Consider the following 19,023-nt stretch of genomic DNA (forward strand, 5'->3'; position numbering starts at 1 on the left):
CAGTCTTTTTTTTTTTTTTTTTTTTTTTTTTTTTTTTTCTTTTTTTCCCCCCCCATTTCACTCTGAAAATCTTTTGGAGTCAAACATTATAACTTACAGATGTAATTGCAGTGGAAGATGACTCTACAAAGCATTGCCTCAAGGGGCTGAAAACAAACGCATTCCAAGCTTTCCAGATTGTTATGAGAGCAATATTTAAAGTCAGTGTATCATTTCCTACACCCGACTATTATATAAAAAAAAAATGCCAGTGAAATGCATTGAAGTTTGTGGTTGTAACATCAAAGTTGAGGGGTATGAATACTTTTCTAAGGCATTACAAATGTATGATTTGACAAGGACCACCTTTTGAGTTTTGTATAAAACCGGGTATTACATTGGAAAAGGTAGCCATATGGTCACTAATAGAGTTGCAGTAAAAAAAAAAACTTCCTGTAAAGGCGACTTGTCCTGTGTGTCACAGTTTCCTTTTGTTTTCTTATAGATCTGCTGGAGAAGTCACGAGTGGTGAAACAGCCTAGAGGAGAGAGGAACTTCCACATCTTTTATCAGCTCCTGTCTGGAGCTTCAGACGACACGCTGAGTAAGTTTTCTGAAAGGTTGTTGAAGCCAAATAAAAGCCATGCAAGTATTAATGTGAATGTTATGACTGGAAATTAAAATGAAATGGCATTGTAAAATACTGGGGACAAAATCCAAACTACAATCTGTATCGTGCCAAAGTAGCATAATGCAGACTAATTAAATAATGTAGCAAATATTTTATGAAAGAAGTTAAAGCTTCAAACTGTACATGACTCACAAGAATTAATGAAGCAAACATCAGAACAGCAGCTGCTGGAAAACCCAGACTGACAATTGTTTTGTCCTTTGCCTCACATTGATGTAATGTTGGGTGGTGATCATAATTGGACATTTTGCTATAACAATTGTCCAGTTGCTTCTGTGAAAATCTTGCGTTAAAAACATCCTCCAGCAGGTCTGCAGCTGCAGGAACACATGGCTTACACATTAACGACCTGATCTTCCTGCCTAACAAACACTGCTCTGAACAAAGCCAGGCAATGAAACCTGTTCCCTCTGTTTGCCTTTCTCTGCTCTGAAGGCATTGTTTTATGTCCTGAACAATATAATGGTCATCGACCCCTAGAGTACTCGCATCAGAGAGGCTGGGATTTGCTGTAGTTAATGCAGCCACTAATGAAACCTGACACGTGCGCCCACAAGAGGAATAGATTTCTTTGTTTCTACATGGGGTGGGCTTTTAAGTTTGCAATTCAAGCCCAGAGAACAGTGGTCACAGCAATAACTCATTTGTGGAAGCATTGTGCAAAAGTTCTTTTGAATGACTATTGTGTGGGTTTTTTTGTTGTGGTGTTTGCCATGGCAATGCCTCTTGGCTATGAATGTCCAGGTGTGCATTGTAAATTCAATGGAATTGAGGCTTTGATTGTTAATTAAACATACTGCGAGCAAATGCAGATTAAAGATCAACCGCATTGTTTGTCACAGAAAAGCTCAAGGTGGAGCGAGACTTCAGCAAGTACAACTACCTGAGCCTGGACTCTGCCACGGTCAGTGGGCTGGATGATGCGGCCAACTTCAGGACAGTCAGAGTAAGTTGCACAAACACAAACCTCCACATGTCTTATTAGAATGAAAAAGTCTTTTAAAAAATTCTATTAAATCTATGCTTCACTATAATTCACTATATGCTGAAAGATTTTTAGGGGTTAATTTCTGTTCATTGAGGCTTATGAAAACCCCAAATTGAATTTACTTGGAAAAGATTGTAACACTCAAAAGGACTTTTGATACAATTGTGGACATATTAATTGGTTTAAGTACATATTCATTCAGTATTTGCTTGGTATTCCTTTTGCATTAGTTAGTGCATCAGTGTGGTGTGGCATGATTAATCTGTTGTTTCTGAGATAAGAATGCTAGGACCTAAAGTCACCTGGTGACTTTCAGTTGAGCTGGATTGTAGGCTTTGGTGTCCCAGCTTTCTCCTTAAATCAGCCCACAGATTCTCTTGGTCAGGTGAGTCCACTGGCCAGTTAATTACAGTACCATAGTTATTAAAGGTATTGATACTTTTGGCACTACTTCCATACAGCTTACCACCTGATGGAAAGAGAAAGTGCTCTAAAACCTCCTGATAGACTTGCACTGGCTTCAGACTTAAGAAACCATAGAGAAGCGGGAGCAGATGGCCTGGCTCCCTAAAGGTTTGCAAACATTGGAACTTAACACTAAACCTCAAGCAACTTGGACTCTGTGCTTTACCACTTTGACAGTTGTAGCCCATGCTCTGGTTACGTCCAGCTACAGTTCAGTCCTTGAGTATCTTCCCCCAACTTTGAGTCATCTTTACTTCACAATTTTCCTCAAGCTTCAGTTTTCTTTGTAATCTGCTCCTGTTTTTACTACATTTTGTCCTTCCACTAAGCTTTGAATTAATATACTTGGTTATAGCACTCTGAACACCCAGCTTTTTTTATTTGTTTTTTAGCAATGCCGTACCCCTCTTTATGGAAAGTAGTCTTCCCCATGGTGTGAAAGTAATAACAGACTTTTTTTGTTCCAATCTTTTCATAAAAAAACTGACACTTCAAGGAATATATTGATGTAAAAACCATTTGTGTTACAAATGTGTTTGAGTGTACACAGAAAATGATGTAAATTCGCACTACAGTTTACAGTCTCAATCCTGTAGAAATGCTTGAATTGTTTCTTATGCCATATGTATTGTCTTATTGAATGTTAAAGCCATATGTTTTATTTTTGTTGGACATTCTGTTACTCAATGAGTTGTTGAAATTCTTTAATTGCTCAGCACAATTTAAAATGACTACATATGTTTTGTAACTTGTAAAATGACCTCTGCTTTAAAAATAGACAGCTTGAGTTAAAACAAACACTAGCACGCTCTAATCGCAAACAACTTCACGCTCTGCTGACTTTGAGTATCGACTTACCTTTTATCTGCGTCATGCTGCGTTAAATATGATTCATGTACAAAGGGCAGAGATTGGTCAGCTCTTATCTCCTGGACAGGACAAACAAAATGTATCAAAGTCACTGCTCATTGGCAAAATGTTCACCTATCTCACTCCCATTTATTTCCATAACCATTCCACTTGATTTCTCCCTTGAATTTTTACTACAGCATAAAAAGTAAGTTATGATTTTGCATTTAACATTAAGGGGGAAAAAACATGAGGTTATTGTCCATCTACTGCAGTGCTGCGTACAAGGTCCAGTTCCAGCAGGCTTTTTTTTAAATCACGGCACAAGACTTGTCAGTCTGAATTGTAATGGTCAGCTGCCCTCGTTTCTCCACTTTTCACATCCTGCTTCCCATTAACTTAAAGCATTCCCGGCACAGCTGCACCTCACCAGCCGGAAACACAAAGGGACATTCCCTCCAAACAATCGCCCCCACCACTTTACATCCTCCTTTTGAGTTGGAGCAGACTTGGACAATCATTTGTGAAGGATTTTGTGTAATATTTGACTGTTTAGATTTCTGACTTGCTGGATTTTTTTTTTTTTTTTTTTACTTTCAAACCAAAGTAGTTTTTTTTTTGTCAGTTGTTGGATTAAAACAGTTTAGACATTATGAAAATAAAATTTTGGAAGATCTAAAACCTGTTCTAAATGTTTAGTGTTATGATCACACCTCAAGAACAGGCTGCAGTTTTGTTTTTGGTCCTTCAGTAGTGGACTTCACAAGCTTTATCGGATGGTTCCAGAACCTTGCCTGTTCTGCTGCACCAATCAACCATCCGTGTGCTTAGATGAGCTTCAGTTTTCTTCGAGGTGTGATCTTCCTTTTCTAATTATGGCCACTTCGTTATCTAATTCAGGGGCTGTAATATCCATCAATCAATCAAGTTTATTTGTATACAACATTACAGCAACATGGCAGTTCAAAGTGCTTTACATCATAAAAATGCAAAGTCATCAACAATTGAAACATTACATTTTGCCAAGTGCTGTCATTAAGCATCAATGTTGGTTAGTGTTTCATTTATTATGGTTAAAAAGCAACTCTAAGCAGGTGGGGTTTAGTCTAGATTTAAAGGAACTACACTGCTTTCCAGTTACGGTAACTGCTGAATTAAAAATGCAAAAAAATCTAAAGATTGACCTTAAAACTGGGGGAGAGAGAGTGATCCATACTGATGCATTTTATGAACAGGCAAAAGTTAATTGATGGATTGATTTAATTTTGATTATTTTGTATTTCTGGTTTAAAGCCTTTTCCAATGAACTATGCAGGACCAGTCATTTCCCGAATAGAAAAATACCACAATATAATTTTCTATCAAAAGTGGAAGACTATTTTTCTGCTAAAATGACATATTGAATGTCTGCTTGTTAGATTTTGATATACAGTAATAAACATTTAAACTTTGTAGTTTTCATGCGTTTACTGGACAATGTTGCGTCTTTGTTTCTCTCATCCATTTGAGTAGCAAAAGTATCGGCTGTTAAATTTGCCTAGCTATCTCACGGCATCGCCACCTAAAGTCACCTGTTTAGACAACATCCTGCTTTTAAAACGACATTGCCGTCAGAGAGACTGGTAACAAAACGTGGGAAAAATAAAATGAATCCAGACTTCTGAATTTATTTTGAAGAGCGAAGTAAAAGTGTAAGACCTTTAAGCCATATTTGCAGGAACACGTAGGGAGGCACAATATAGAGATGGACCAGATCATTGCCATCTCTAACCCTTTATTTACTTTTCTTCATCCACAGAATGCCATGCAGATTGTTGGCTTTATGGAAGATGAAATGCAGTCGGTGCTGGAGCTTGTAGCTGCTGTTCTAAAGCTTGGCAACATTGAATTCAAGCCAGAATCACGTTGCAATGGCATGGATGAGAGTCGCATCAAAGACAAAAATGGTAAGTTTTATCCCGTCCTTAATTTCTTTATTTATTTTTGCCTTTTTTTTAATCAAATTCCATAGCAGCTGGAGCTAGAATTACCCGTATTTGCTTGTAGCCTAGCTACAAAATGTCCTCAATTTCTGTGTTGTAAACAATATTCCTAGCTTTTGACCTAGAAATGACCTTTTCTAAAGCTACTGCCCCTTTTTTGGCTGCTTTAGTGTCCCCAGTTAGTCTGCTAACCAAATATGTTTTATGATTTCTGTCACAAGACCTGCATGTTATCATTCAAACAGTTGTTTTCTTAAGGCAAATATTTAATTTACATATTTTCCACATGGCGTCATGATTCGTTGCTGCTGTTCATTGGCAGTTTGTCAAGTCTTGAGAGCACTCCAAACTAGACAGCACATCATATAAACTGACTTCCTGTAGTCCTTTGTTTCTGTCACTATTGTTCATATTAAGTATACTTACCCTTCTGATTTGTTGCACCATCTTTCCCCTCTAGTATTATTTTATATTTCAGGATGTCCAAAATCCTGCATGTAAAGCTTCTCATCGTTGAGGTAATAAACTTGAAAAATGTGTTTTTTTCTTTGTAGATTTGAAGGAGATGTGTGAGCTGTTGGGAACCGAGCAGTCGGTACTGGAGAGGGCCTTCAGCTACCGAACAGTTGAGGCCAAGATGGAAAAAGTTTCCACCACTCTGAATGTTGCTCAGGTCAGAGTTTCTCTTAACTTTATTTTAAACCAGTTAAAACAATTATTTCTGTCTTTTTTGTTCTCTCATTCCCCCACAGTCTGCAGAAAAATAAAGGGTCATTTCTTCCCCTTGACTTGCTTTTCCTTTGGCTGCCAACGCCGATCCATGTCAATGCCACATGAAAACCTTTACATAATAAATAAGCGCTGTTCCTTCTGGAAATGAAAATCTAGGTCATGTTTCAGAGGTTAGGGTTTTGTCACATTACATGGGGACTGCTGGCGTAGACATTTCAATTCAAGATGTGGAGCAGATAAATAATTAACCAATAAGTCTGGGACATTAAAATAAAAAAAATAAATAAACAAAAAGTTGTATCCCTAGAAATTTGTTTAATTTTTTTGTGTGTAGGTTTGTATTAAATAGCATAAAATTTGGTCAGGTGGTATTGAGCAAATTTTAATTTTCATTCATTTTCTTTTTGATATGACTTTATAAACTAAGCAATCTGTATTCTATCCTTCCTACATGTTTCTGTTTTGCATCTTCCAAAAAGACTATTTGCTGTATCTGGCTCTTAAGGGGTTAAATATTGAAAAATATAACATGCATAAAAGTTGATGTTTAGAAGAACAAGAAAACGGCAAATTATTTGAGAAATATTTAATGTTCCATCTACTACAATCTTTTTCACAGGCTTACTATGCCAGAGATGCTCTGGCCAAAAATCTCTACAGCCGTCTGTTCAGCTGGCTGGTGACCAGAATTAACGAAAGCATAAAAGTAAGTAAAATGTCTCTTAAAAGAAGTTAAAGTTCCTGTGCAATGCTGACGTTGTGCTGTCCTTTCAGGCACAAGCTAAAACCCGCCACAAGGTGATGGGTGTACTGGACATCTACGGCTTTGAAATATTTGAGGTAAGACGTGTGCCAGATCAAACCAACTGATTATTTCTTGAGCCCAGAATGACAGAATCGGACCACCTAAAAACAGAAAAGAGTTTTCGCCTCAAGCTGTTTGCCTGCTTTGCTACCTGTGTGGATCTTATCTGCAACAACTGAGAGCAGATAAAAAATGCACTTGGATTAGTTCAGCTTTGTTGCTCCCTTGGGTGAAATAATTTTTGTGGTAAATACACTGTTCAGTGCACTTGGAGGGGAAATTCTCATCGCTTAAGTACATGTTACAGATGCACTTTTAAATGTATCACATGGCAAAGGGGTTCCACGTGGTCTGCATGTCAGTGCATGTAAAACATGTGACAGTTTTTTTTTTTGTTTGTTTTTTGCTAAATGCATTTTTAGTCGCCTGCTCTTCATAAGTCATTTTATTTTAATATCACTGCCTGTTCATTTCACTGACTCTCAAGTCCTTCCCCTCTTCTTAATGTTGTTTTGTCTGGGTCATCAGGAAGGAGTAAGTAACACCCACGCCAGCCTGCTTGCTGTGCCGGAGTGCATGCTGTGATCCGTTAGACATAATTTAGCATCTTGTTTAATTCCTTATGGTGTGCAGTAGCCTACAGTGTACCACATAGCTGAAACGATGCAAAAGAAACCTTTGCATCGTTTGAAAAATCCCATAAACATAGCCATTTTAATACCTGAACTTTAGTGCAACAAGCACTCATTAGGCATAAACTCTAAAATGTTTTTTTTTTCCCTATCTTTTATTAGCTTTAATTTGTCTCTCAAAATTTACATTAAAAGTTCCCTCTGATATTTGTCATCTATGTTCTTCAATATCTGGTTTAACATAGCTAAATGCTTAATTTGACTAATCTCTAATATTTAGCAGCTGTTCAAAATAAATAGTGTCATAAAATCTAGACTTGCATTTAGAAACATTTGAATGACTAGTTTTGTGTTAAAGAAAATCTTTTTGGCACTTGTACAAGGGAGCCAAGATTTAACATTAGAGACCAGTTGGCTATGCTTAGCTGTATGCTAAATTATGCTAAGTGCTACCAAAATAACAAATCTTTTGTCACAAATGTAGTTGGTGTAGCAGACCAATATAGTATTTTTTTTTTCAAATGTATCTAATAAATCCAGGCTAAGCTGAAAGAAAATGTTTGTATTTATTCTATAATAATTCAATAAAAAAAGTAGAGATGGTCTTTATAGACTCTCAAATCCTTCTTATAGCAATACAGAACTGATGTTCTGATTGTTCAGAAAGGATAAAACTCACTTTTCCCAAAACAAATGAGTAAATGTTTTGCAATAATTAAATGAAATGCCTCTTTCTTGAAATGAGGCTATTTAGTCCAAAGTTACTTCCTCAAGACATTTGTCACAGCATTTTACAAAACCTCAAAGTTGTCACTGAGTTGTTCTGAACAGGTTTCTTCTACATATTTCAGCCTGGGATCTGCTGCCACTCCAGGAGACAATGTTTTCCTGTGTGCTTTTTTTTTTCTTCAGAGGTGACAATGACCTTTGGGTTATTCAAGAGAATGTAATGAGTGATGAATCTTAAAAATCCAAAACTAACTACATGTTGCAATGTATCCCATTTCCTCTTCACTAATAAAACGTGTCCTTCACCTTGAGTTCTGCCGCTCAACCTGCTCTAAAACTAACAGCATTTTTATGTTTAGAAAATATTAACCAGTGTTCAATAATGTATCTTAGAAGAAGCATGACTCATTTTTTTAGTTGTCATAATTGACCAGAGTTCTTTGTGCAACGGGGAACAGCTGTTCAGTAATTGCTGACAAGTCAATGTTTAAAGAAGTCTTCAAAGTCTTACAGGAATTTTCCATGATAAGGATTTATAATCATTGCTGAGATATTACAGGTAGATCAAATATTTGCTTCGTCATAGGTTTTATGGTGATAAGATTGCAGTTGTACATCCTGAAGCCTCTGGATTGTTGAAACCATTTTTAGAATTACGTGCTGAGGTTTAAAGTCTGCAATAAGACATGTGCTGCCTCACTGATCCAAACAAATTGGATGTGTAGTAGATGACACATTTTAATATTACAATCTAAATTGTCAGCTTTAATTTTTCTGACCAGTGAGGTTTCCAAATTCCCCATACTGACTGAATATTTTTTAAGATATTTCTAAGGAGCTAGGAAAAGATACTGAATTGGACACACAAAAAGAATGCTTCTAATGTAATATCTTGCAAGGAAATAAAATGAGTAAAACAGTGCAATTCATCCTATCTTATGGATGCTGTTGTGCAATGGTCTGAACAGAGAGCTTAAAGAAGCTTCAGATATTTCAAACCTCAAATTTTGTCTAACCTACTTTTAGATTTTAATGTTAAAGTAACTTGAGGTTAAGTTTCTCATCCCTCATGTTTTCCTGCCTGCAGGACAACAGCTTTGAGCAGTTCATCATCAATTACTGCAATGAAAAGCTGCAGCAGATTTTCATCGAGCTGACTCTGCGTGAGGAGCAGGAGGAGTACATTAGAGAGGTAAGCTGTGAATTTCACTTGTCGAAGTTTTGTGTCAAGCTGTTGGATGCAAGGCTTAAAAACTCCAGGGAAATTTACCTTTCAACACCTGCCTTTATCCATTTTGTTCCTTTCACCTGCAGCTGCACATCTGCATCTCTTAACATGTTGCCACTCGGTTCATTGTGTTGACAGTCCATTATGGCGGGCCCCTGAAGCACTGCTTCTACCTGGTCATTTCACTCAACTATTTAACCCCTCCTACTGCCCCACTTCAACTTGCATTCTTTTCCTTAAAGTGAACACATTTCTAGCTTTTGTTTGCTGTCCCATCTCTGACCCACCAACATTTTCATTCTGTGCACTCACAGGGACGGAAATGATCCCTCACTCTGTTGAGAGTAAACACTCCCCGATGTGGACCTTTAGGCTCTGTTTGTTTTCAGAGCTCTGAGTTTGAGTGCAACAGCGGTGACCCCACAGCCCCCTTCCCTACTTGCGCCACCACCAATGATATTCCACCACTGGCTTGTGTCCAGTGTATTGCATGGGAAAATACCACAGCACTAGGGAAAGAGGGAAGGACTACCAATCATAAATGTAGCCATGCCTTCTTTGAATCCACCTTTTTAAAACCATCAATCATTCACATTGGTACAGTTTACTGATTCATAAATAAGTGTTAACTTGAAAGCAGAAAAATGTTTCATAGGTGAGCTGCCTGTTTTTGGAAGAGGAAATTTGTAAAGTGTGCTTTAACAGAGTCTTTGATCTCTGTTTGTGTGGAAATAAGAGTTGGAGAAAAGACATTTAAATACCAAGGACTGTTTTTAAATGAAACGGAAGATTTCCATTAATGGACTGAAGTTAATTAGGTATTTTGTTTTTATTTCATTTCATCAGGCCTTACAAATGCATACTGCTGGAGGCATATTGTGACCTTGATATAAAGTGCATTAATGTGCAATTAGAAAGTTTTGGATGAGGTTATGGGAGCTATAGAAGCATAAATACAAGGTCTGGTTGTTTTTTGCAGTGTTTTAAAGACAAGTACATTTCTTCTTTTTATATCATCCCACACACACTCAATTATCATTCAGTCTAAACTAGTGCCTTGTGGTCTCGTAATTTGCAGTTGCACATCAGTTCTTTGTAATTTTGATCAATGAGGGTTGGAGAAAGAATAATATAAAATGTTCAAATGTCACATTATTAAACACATTCACAATGGTCTCATAAATAGGGGTCCTGATTGTTTTGAACCAGATTAAAAAACTTTGTGATATTGTATATCAGCATTTGCTACAAGCACCATATTACTGGATACCTATGGATCAGATGTCAAAAGCATTGATGTAGGCAGCTACATCGATGATTGCAGTGCTCATAAGGTCCAAATAAATGGCAGCCTGTTTATGACAAGTACCAAAGTCGTAATCAGCTGAATATCCGTTTTATCAAACTGCTGATACAAAAAGATGAAATACCTATTTTTGACTTGTGTATTTTGTTACAGGGCATTGAATGGACAAACATTGAGTATTTCAACAATGCCGTCATCTGCGACCTCATTGAAAATGTAAGTTAACTTCCTATTTTTTGATGATGCAAATCTGGTACTAAAGAAAACTGCACTGAATAATTACAATCATATTAACTTCAACAGAGCTCTGTTGAAGAACTTGAGATCGTAGTTTCCAGTTCATAGACCAGAATAAAATTCTGTAACAAATTCTAAGCTGTGCTTTCATCTTTTCTTTTTGTGTCAGAACCAAAACGGCATTCTGGCCATGTTGGACGAGGAGTGTCTGAGGCCCGGGACGGTTACCGACGAGACCTTCTTGGACAAGCTGAACACAATCTGCGCTGATCACCAGCACTTTGAAAGCCGTCTGAGCAAGAATTCAAAATTCCTTAACGACCACAGTCTGCCACACAACTGCTTCCGCATCCAGCACTACGCTGGCAAGGTACTGATGACCCTTCCCCTCTTTTGGCCCAGTACACAAAGGAAGAAATGTTTTTTTTGCAAATGAAAGTTTAAAGGTGTGTAACTCAGTCTTGCCACAATAACAAAAAGTAAATCTTTACGTTTTCTTTTTTTTTCTCTTAAATTAAGGTGTTGTATCGTGTTGAAGGCTTTGTTGACAAGAACAACGACTTGCTTTACCGGGACTTGTCTCAGGCCATGTACAAGGCCAATCACAGCCTCATCAAACAGCTCTTCCCCGAGGGAAATCCTGCAAAAGTCAACCTTAAACGACCACCAACTGCTGGATTCCAGTTCAAAGCATCTGTTGGCACACTAATGAGCAACCTGCAATCAAAGAACCCAAACTATATTCGGTGCGTTCAATCTTCTCAATGACATGGGTGTATTCTGGAAAAAATAAAGTGACTGGTTGTTGTGAGAGGTTAAAGCTGAATATAAATGTCTAATTTACAGATGCATCAAGCCTAATGACAAAAAAGCATCCCACGTCTTCAATGGATCCCTGGTCTGCCATCAGGCGCGCTACCTCGGCCTGATGGAGAACGTCCGTGTCAGGAGAGCGGGATACGCCTTCCGTCAGGCCTACGAGCCTTGCCTCGAGCGCTACAAGATGCTCTGCAAAAAGACCTGGCCGCATTGGAAGGGACGTGCCAGGTAATCTGGTGCAGATCATGAGGACAGAAAAGTGAAATATTTTCAAAGCAAACCCCTTCAAATGTGTTCTTGCAACTGGGAAATATTCTCAGGTGTCTGAATGTGGGATGGCTCCCAGCGGGAATGTTTGTGGCCAACGCTGAAGTGTTTAGCTGCTCCCAGGTGGGAGGATTGCTGGGAAAAGACTCGGATAAGGTTCAAAAGATGAAACGATTAGATGATCCTAACAGTTTGAAGCTACTTTTAGTTTAAGATGAAGGATTTTTGTTTAAAAATATTACCTATACACTAGTGTCATTTAATTGTTTGCGTTGCTGAAATAAAATACTTGAAATTTTAATGATGGATTGCATAAAAATGAACCTGGCATTACAGAAAGTAGCTGTAGTCACGTCACATACCAGATGTTCATTGTTTGGCATTCCCCCTTTGAGCCGCAACGTGTCGAGACATTTCATCTTTATCTGTCTCCTCCATCCTACATCAGACTTCCCCATTTCATCCACTGTGCTGGCTAAATCACTGATTCTTATCTGCAGTGCCATACACTCGAATCTTGTTTTTAAGTCACCTTTAGGCACTTAGTAAGGATTTAATCATCTACAGGAATGGGGCGTGGGGTTGTATGTCTTGCCACTTTTGGATAATGAATGTAGTACAGCCAGGTTATTTTTAAGTTTATATTAATTTACATCCTAACTGTTAATGTTTTATTCATTACCTTGATTTTTTTAGAAAAGCAGTTGTGGCCATCAATCATACTGTGTTTTTAATTCCCTGCAAAGCTCTCAGTTCTGCTGCTGAAACTGGAATTTGGCGATTCATAAAGATCTCAATTAAAAATAAAAAAAATCTAATTGTTTATGCACCGCTTTTTACCAAGTCCTTTGCTTCGAGAAATTGTATATTTAAACATTTTAAGTCTGAAAACAGGTATATTAATATTTGGCAAAAACCCATTGATCTATATTACAACCAAAAGATATTTGTGCTGTGCTGATGGACCTTTATAAAGTTGAATTATTCTAGCACACTTCAAAGGCATTTTGCATGCCACTCGTAGCTCAGTAGCATTCTGTTTTGAAGTATTAACTTTTTAATAGAAATACTTTAGGCTGAAATCCAACAAACTTTGTTTTCAATATGCATTTAAATTGGGATGTTTACGTTGTGTGTTAACGCTGTAAATTGACTTAGATATTTTGAGGTTGGCACAATGTGGGTTCCCCTTTTGTAAGGTATCAAAGTTAAGACACCTTGAAGTAGAAACGCTGAGCTCACAAGGTTGAGTTATGTGTCAATTTCCTATTTGGTATGTTAAGTTAATGTATTGCAAAGGTCTCAAAGCCTAATGTGGAATCCACAAATTTATAGAAATCCCGACAGGAAACAGAAAGGCAGAACATATTGCAGATAAATCCCAACGTTAAATCTCCAAACTGAGAAGTGACCTCAGTGGTACATCGACACCTTTTTAAGTGTTCTATGAAACGACTAAGTGTAAAATGTTTAGGTAATGACCAGCACCCATCAAAGTCCTGCTCTTGGTTATAGACGCCTGAAGGAACAGCAGACATGACTGAAAAGTACACTTTCTGCTGACATGACTTCCTTCAGCTTTAGTGCTTCCTTGCATCTAATAAACGCTGAGTCTTCTTCCAACAAAAACCACTTCTATGCCAAAGATATATAGTTGGTATGATGGCACCTATAATGTGTGCACTGATCAGATTTTTTGAGGTTCTAACCTGCTAATGACTGGTGAGAGAAGGTTCTAAGAGTCCTTGTTGTTTGGCTTGGCTGTCTGCTATGCACTTCTGGTGATGTTTTTTTTTTTTTTTTTTTTTCCCCCTCCCCCGTTTTCTCTAGGCAAGGAGTGGAGGTGCTGATGACTGACCTGCAGGTTCCAGCTGAAGAGTTCTCTTACGGCCGCTCAAAGATCTTTATCAGAAACCCAAGAACGGTACAGAACATGCTTTTGCCTTACTTGTAGATTTTAATTCTTTAAGTGTTTTAGAGTCTTGATGTTGAATCCAGTTTTCTCAACCCGTTTTCTCACAGTAAGATGTTTGGAAAACAGGGTGGGCTGCGCTCGGAGCCCCCCATTTTAGCAATTAGCATGTAACCACCACTCTGAAAACACATGTTTTCACTTAACGATCTAACATGGGAAATAAGTTGCTCTCTGTTTCCAGGCCTCAATTGTTTAGGCCTGTGTCATGTGAATGGGTTTTCTCCACCGCTAGCAGAAAGCCCAGAGCTTGAAATAACATAATCTCTAATCGGTTACTGCATTTGGTCTGATAAACTTATTCCCTCTACACATCTGGAGCTTTAAAGTCAAATATAAAATGAAGCAGATTTTGAACTCGGTTTCTGGATATTAGTGGTTTCGGAAATGCTGAGTAAATTTAGAAGAGATTCACATTATGGAATAAAACGGGGCGCTTGCAGAATTGGAGGGTATACATGAAGATCTTCGTTGTAGGATAGTGTTGCATTCTGAAATGGAGATGTGTACATCTTTACATTTTAGCATAGATTCAAGTGAGGTAAATAATTCTTACCTTCAGAACTTACAAAATCTCTGGTCTTTCAAATAGTGGTACCACTGCTGCCACTACTTTTCAGGCCAGGTACCGAGATGGGCATAAAAGGTTGCTTTAGTGTCTTCTATCACAGTTTTGTTGCATCTTGAATCATCTTTCTGAAAGATACAATGACTCATTTTTATTCATTCTTCTTCCACTCATCACTGGAGTGTTCCGTTTCCCAAAAGCTGTTTTGGGTTTATCGGACTAAAGCACATAGTTCCTAGCAACACTTTACATGTTGTCACTTGTTGCACTTTTATCTCCCCCCCCCCCCCCCCCCCGTTTCTTTTTTTTAAACTCTTCCTTTCAATCCTGATTGATATTTGCAAACTCCATGGTTGGTTCCATAAGAGAAACGGTAAATGTGAATATTTAAAGGAGGAAAAAAAGGTGTTCCAATTCATTCAAAGTCTTATATATATTATACTATTTCACTGATACTTTTAAGTGGTGTAGTAGAGTAGCCCATTTGGTAAAGTGTAGGTTTAATTTGAGGCTTTGACTGTTTAAAGTGACAGCTATAGTACCAAAAACATTTTAAGTACTTATTTCCCGTTTTGTCAGTGCCTTTAATGCAACTAAATATGTGAATATTTCAAATTCATATCACCGTTCCCTTTTGTTGTCATGTTTGTAATTTAAGGAAGCAGAAAAGATATCCCTGGAAAGTAAAAGATCAGGAATGTATAGACCGAAAAACAAAAATAGTAAATAAAAAAAAAAACCTTTAAAACAATGCAATTTAAGCATTTCCCAGAGTTTGGTTCCACTAAATGCACCCAGCATCACATAGCTTTGTAAAAAGATTTTAAAGACAGTTCAGGTAGTCTTTTTAATCTGAACAAACTGGATTAGTTTGAATCCCTGAACAGAAAATTAATTTTGACACTTCATTTATGAAGTAAGAAAAATTTCTTCGGGGTGAACATTCTGCTTTTGATGACAGACCTCATGGTGTGTGGAGTTCACAATGCTTTGTTTCCTTCTCACCATGTAGCTCTTTTTCCTGGAGGAGAAGAGGAAGCAATGCCTGGAGGACCTTGCAACTCTCATTCAGAAAATCTACAAGGGCTGGAAATGTCGCAGCCACTTCCTGCTGCTGAAAAAGAGCCAGGTCGTGGTGGCATCATGGTTCCGCCGATACGCGGTGAGACTGCTTTCCAAACTGCTGCTATGGCTACCGATACCTGAAAGCTTTGTTACTCAAATTGTTTCCATTTCCATTCAACAGCAACAAAAGAAGTACCAGAAGATCAAGCATGCTACCACCATGGTGCAGTCCTACACCAGAGGGTGGCAGGTATGAGGCTTCCTGTGAATTTTATTGTATCAGGAGTAATGAATAAATCATAAAGGAAACATGAAATGCATTTCTTCCAGGCTCGGAAGCTCCTGAGAAAGCTGAAGTATCAGAAGAAATGTGAAGAAGCTGTGACCACCATTGCAGCCTTCTGGCATGGCACACAGGTACGGGAAAGGCTCTTAAGAACAGAGGAATAGAAAAGCGCATTCTTATGGTTTTTTAATATTTGCCCAAAAGATTTTTGCTCAGCACTTGAGGGTCCTTTTTGTTCTTCTTTTTTTTTTTTTTTTTTTTTTACATTTTCATTTCTCAATTTTGTCACCAGTCTTTCTAAGATTCTATTCTGTGAGCTTTCTTGGATTATGTTGCTGCAGTTTTTCCTCTGCAGTGCTATTTCTTTTGATGATTGCACATCTACTTTTTCCCCTCTGCTCCTTTCAACTTTCCCTTCTCGATTCATCCTTCTGCACATCTTCAACTGTTCCTACCTAACGCCCACCGCATCCCACCAGGCTCGGATGGAGCTAAGGCGTCTAAAACAAGAAGTACGGAATAAACACGCTGTGACAGTAATTTGGGCATACTGGCAGGGAACCAAGGTATTTCCACCTAGCTGTAGTGTTGTTGTCCCAGCTGTCTTGTCACTGTTTACAATGTCTCATCCCATTCTGACTATAAAAGCGCATAGTGCCATAGACCTACTGCTAAATGAATGTAATGGCAATGAGCTCTGCCTTTTTATGTTGGTGCTTTTACAGGTACTCTAGTTAAATTTATAGTAGAAAACTAAACTTTAAATCTCTAGTTATTGCTTTCATGTTTTGCTTATGACTTTATTCTAATTAGCATTTCCACTCTACATTACTCAAATGCTATTCTGCTTTTTAAAGCTCAAAGAAAGAATTAATTTTTTACAGATTATCTAAACATTTGGGTTTGAGGGATTTTTGGCACAGTGTCGCTTCATCACCTTACAAATCTCTGTGAGAATGTTGCCTTTTCTCAGCTACAGCAGTCGGTCTACTTAGTTTCTAGACACTCCCAATCATGTCTGATTAAGATACTCGGGAGTGTTGGGTCTTTGTTGTATTTTTCTTTTCATAAAATGCTCAAATTCTTTAGAAGGTAAAAAAAAATCTGAATTGCAGGCCAAGTCTGTAGAGACACTGGTTCTGTGTGATATTAATTTACCTGCTTGTTCCCTTTTCTTAATATAGTAAAAGTTTCTAATATTTTGGTAAAATGAAACACAAATTATTGGAGGCACTAGTTTCTAATATAAACATTCAAGACTGAAAATGGATGCATATTCATTTATTTAGTGAGAATGGAGTGTAGAAACGGAACATATCCCATCAGACCTTATTATATTGGACAGTATCATTTGGGATCTACTTGCTGGTTGTTAGAGATGCGTCAAGAAACGCATCTCTAACAACAATGCATCTCTGATCGGTGATCACTGGAATTGCCAGATTCTTGGCGAGATTGGTCCAAATCAATTGGCTGGTCAGAGGCATAAAAATTCAGTATTTTTTTGTCAGAGGAACACAGTGCTCTTGCAACACATATTGCATTAATGTTCTTTAGTGTTGATGCCGTTACTCAGGAAATGTCATCGTTGCGTCTGCCAATGGACACACAGAAATATCTGAAGCCATTTGAAAGGAAGCTTTATTTTCTGCAACATGTCAGGACACATCTGTAGTTCATTCTGGCACCTAGAGTGTGAAATATGCGTTTCTGTTTGTCTTTTGGAGTTTCAACCTCCTGTTTATCTTTCTGGATTTGAAAATGTTGGAAGCCTTTTGGGAATCTGAGCTAAAGGAAAGATGTACTTTAAGGATATGGGTATGCTACCTGCACTAACTGAATATGCAAGATGTTAAAACAATTCCTTATCGTTTTGAAATGGTTCCTATAATCATTTAACAGCTTATGTGGTGATCTCTGAGAGAAACCGGAACAGGTTGAAATCTGTATTGGCAAGTTGATGCCAGTATAAAAACTTGAGACTGTAAAATTGGTCACCAAATTCTGAATAAAGCATTTCTCTTAAAATAACTTTCAAGCCATTTGAACAACAGGGGTTACCACATTTACTTTAGCACTTATTCCCTCAAGCGAATTATTCATGTGTACTTTTTTAAAAGTTGCTAATAAAAACCCAACACTTGTTCTGCAGCTCTTGTAACGCATTTCCGAAAAGAGGAAATTTCACCCGTATTGTAATGTCTGTTAAAAAAAATTAAATAAAATTGGGATTACAAGCTTAACATACTGACGATTAATATTGAACAGCTTCCACATTTTTACCCTTTAGTTGAGATTTATTTGCACACATTTACCTTCTGTTCATTTCTGACTAAGCTTGGGTTGTTATGAGATGACATTGAGTAGAAACGATACTGTTGCATTATGTACATTAAGTGTAAAACAATGCATGATTTATTTTTATTTTGTCTGTACTGCTACCAAATATTTGAGCTTAGATGTCTCACATTTTGATAGATGCACAGATGTGAGCAAAGTGTTGAGTTAAAGATCCACTAAATTGATTTTCAAGTCTTTATTGCAGAAAGTTTTCTCTGTTCTGCTTCTCAGAAACAGGTGGAGATAAATGCAAATTAAAATAGGCTGTTAAATTGTATTCCATTACCCACTGTAAACTATCACTGACCTTAGCTTTTGAAGTCTCGATCTCTAAATTTGTCAAGAATGGAAATTGAATGGTACAGACCAAAGCTGAGTACCATCTAATCACCTTCTACTTTTATATTAAATGTAACACAATAGATGAAACTTTAAATATTTAGGTTCATATTGCCTAGGTAAGTTAAAGGTTGTAATCATTGAACCAGATGTAAGCTCTGCTTTACAATGTGAACTTTGTTCATCAAATACACAGGCAAATTACTGGAAAGAGTTATCACACTATAGCTAATCTGTTATTCCACCTCAGCGGTTTCATCGATTTTATTTATTTTTTTTTATTTCACTTTAACTCAATCGACCATAATCACCACATATTAAGGTTTCCCTCGAGTGACTCATGTTGTCAGTTTCCTCATTGTTACCTGTCACACCTGCTCTCCTCGGACAGTTGCGGTTTTGCCTGTCACTGAGTAAAGCAATAACGCTCATCTGCAACTGCCACCGCTTTTCATTAGGCCCGGAGAGAGCTACGTCAGCTGAAGGAGGAGGCGAGGAATAAACATGCCGTGTCGGTCATTTGGGCCGGCTGGCAGGGCACCAAGGTATTTGGGAATGTTGACTTGCCGTGACTTTTTGACTTATCGCCTCCATCAACCCCACTCCCACCTCTTTATTAAAAAAAAGTCATTCTAAGCATTTCTCAGTGATGTAAAGCATTTTGTTACGCGTCGTATGGCTCAGTAGGTGCTGAGGTTGTAAGTGGATCTTCCAAATATGACCAAGTCCTTTTTGGTAGTCTGT

General features: G+C 37.7%; 1 protein-coding gene across 4 annotated transcripts in view; it reads left to right on the forward strand.

Annotated features, from left to right (window-relative positions):
- The window catches only part of myo1b (myosin IB), a 68,391-nt gene that overhangs the window by 40,125 nt on the left and 9,243 nt on the right, over positions 1 to 19,023 (forward strand). For 2 of the 4 annotated variants that reach the window (XM_014996293.2, XM_014996294.2), the window contains exons 8-22: positions 485 to 583; positions 1,513 to 1,616; positions 4,771 to 4,918; positions 5,509 to 5,627; positions 6,306 to 6,392; positions 6,461 to 6,526; positions 8,940 to 9,044; positions 10,540 to 10,602; positions 10,793 to 10,993; positions 11,143 to 11,369; positions 11,470 to 11,670; positions 13,540 to 13,633; positions 15,262 to 15,411; positions 15,496 to 15,564; positions 15,645 to 15,731. In XM_014996293.2, coding sequence (XP_014851779.2) covers positions 485 to 583; positions 1,513 to 1,616; positions 4,771 to 4,918; positions 5,509 to 5,627; positions 6,306 to 6,392; positions 6,461 to 6,526; positions 8,940 to 9,044; positions 10,540 to 10,602; positions 10,793 to 10,993; positions 11,143 to 11,369; positions 11,470 to 11,670; positions 13,540 to 13,633; positions 15,262 to 15,411; positions 15,496 to 15,564; positions 15,645 to 15,731 — 1,820 coding nt within the window. Of the gene's footprint in view, positions 1 to 484; positions 584 to 1,512; positions 1,617 to 4,770; positions 4,919 to 5,508; positions 5,628 to 6,305; positions 6,393 to 6,460; positions 6,527 to 8,939; positions 9,045 to 10,539; positions 10,603 to 10,792; positions 10,994 to 11,142; positions 11,370 to 11,469; positions 11,671 to 13,539; positions 13,634 to 15,261; positions 15,412 to 15,495; positions 15,565 to 15,644; positions 15,732 to 16,079; positions 16,167 to 18,737; positions 18,825 to 19,023 lie in introns of all 4 variants that reach the window. The other 2 variants (XM_014996292.2, XM_088002187.1) reach the window with 2 other exon arrangements.

Source organism: Poecilia mexicana, unplaced genomic scaffold, assembly GCF_051168715.1.
Source record: "Poecilia mexicana isolate PSO_F unplaced genomic scaffold, ASM5116871v1 scaffold_2, whole genome shotgun sequence".
NCBI classification, from domain to species: Eukaryota; Metazoa; Chordata; class Actinopteri; order Cyprinodontiformes; family Poeciliidae; genus Poecilia; species Poecilia mexicana.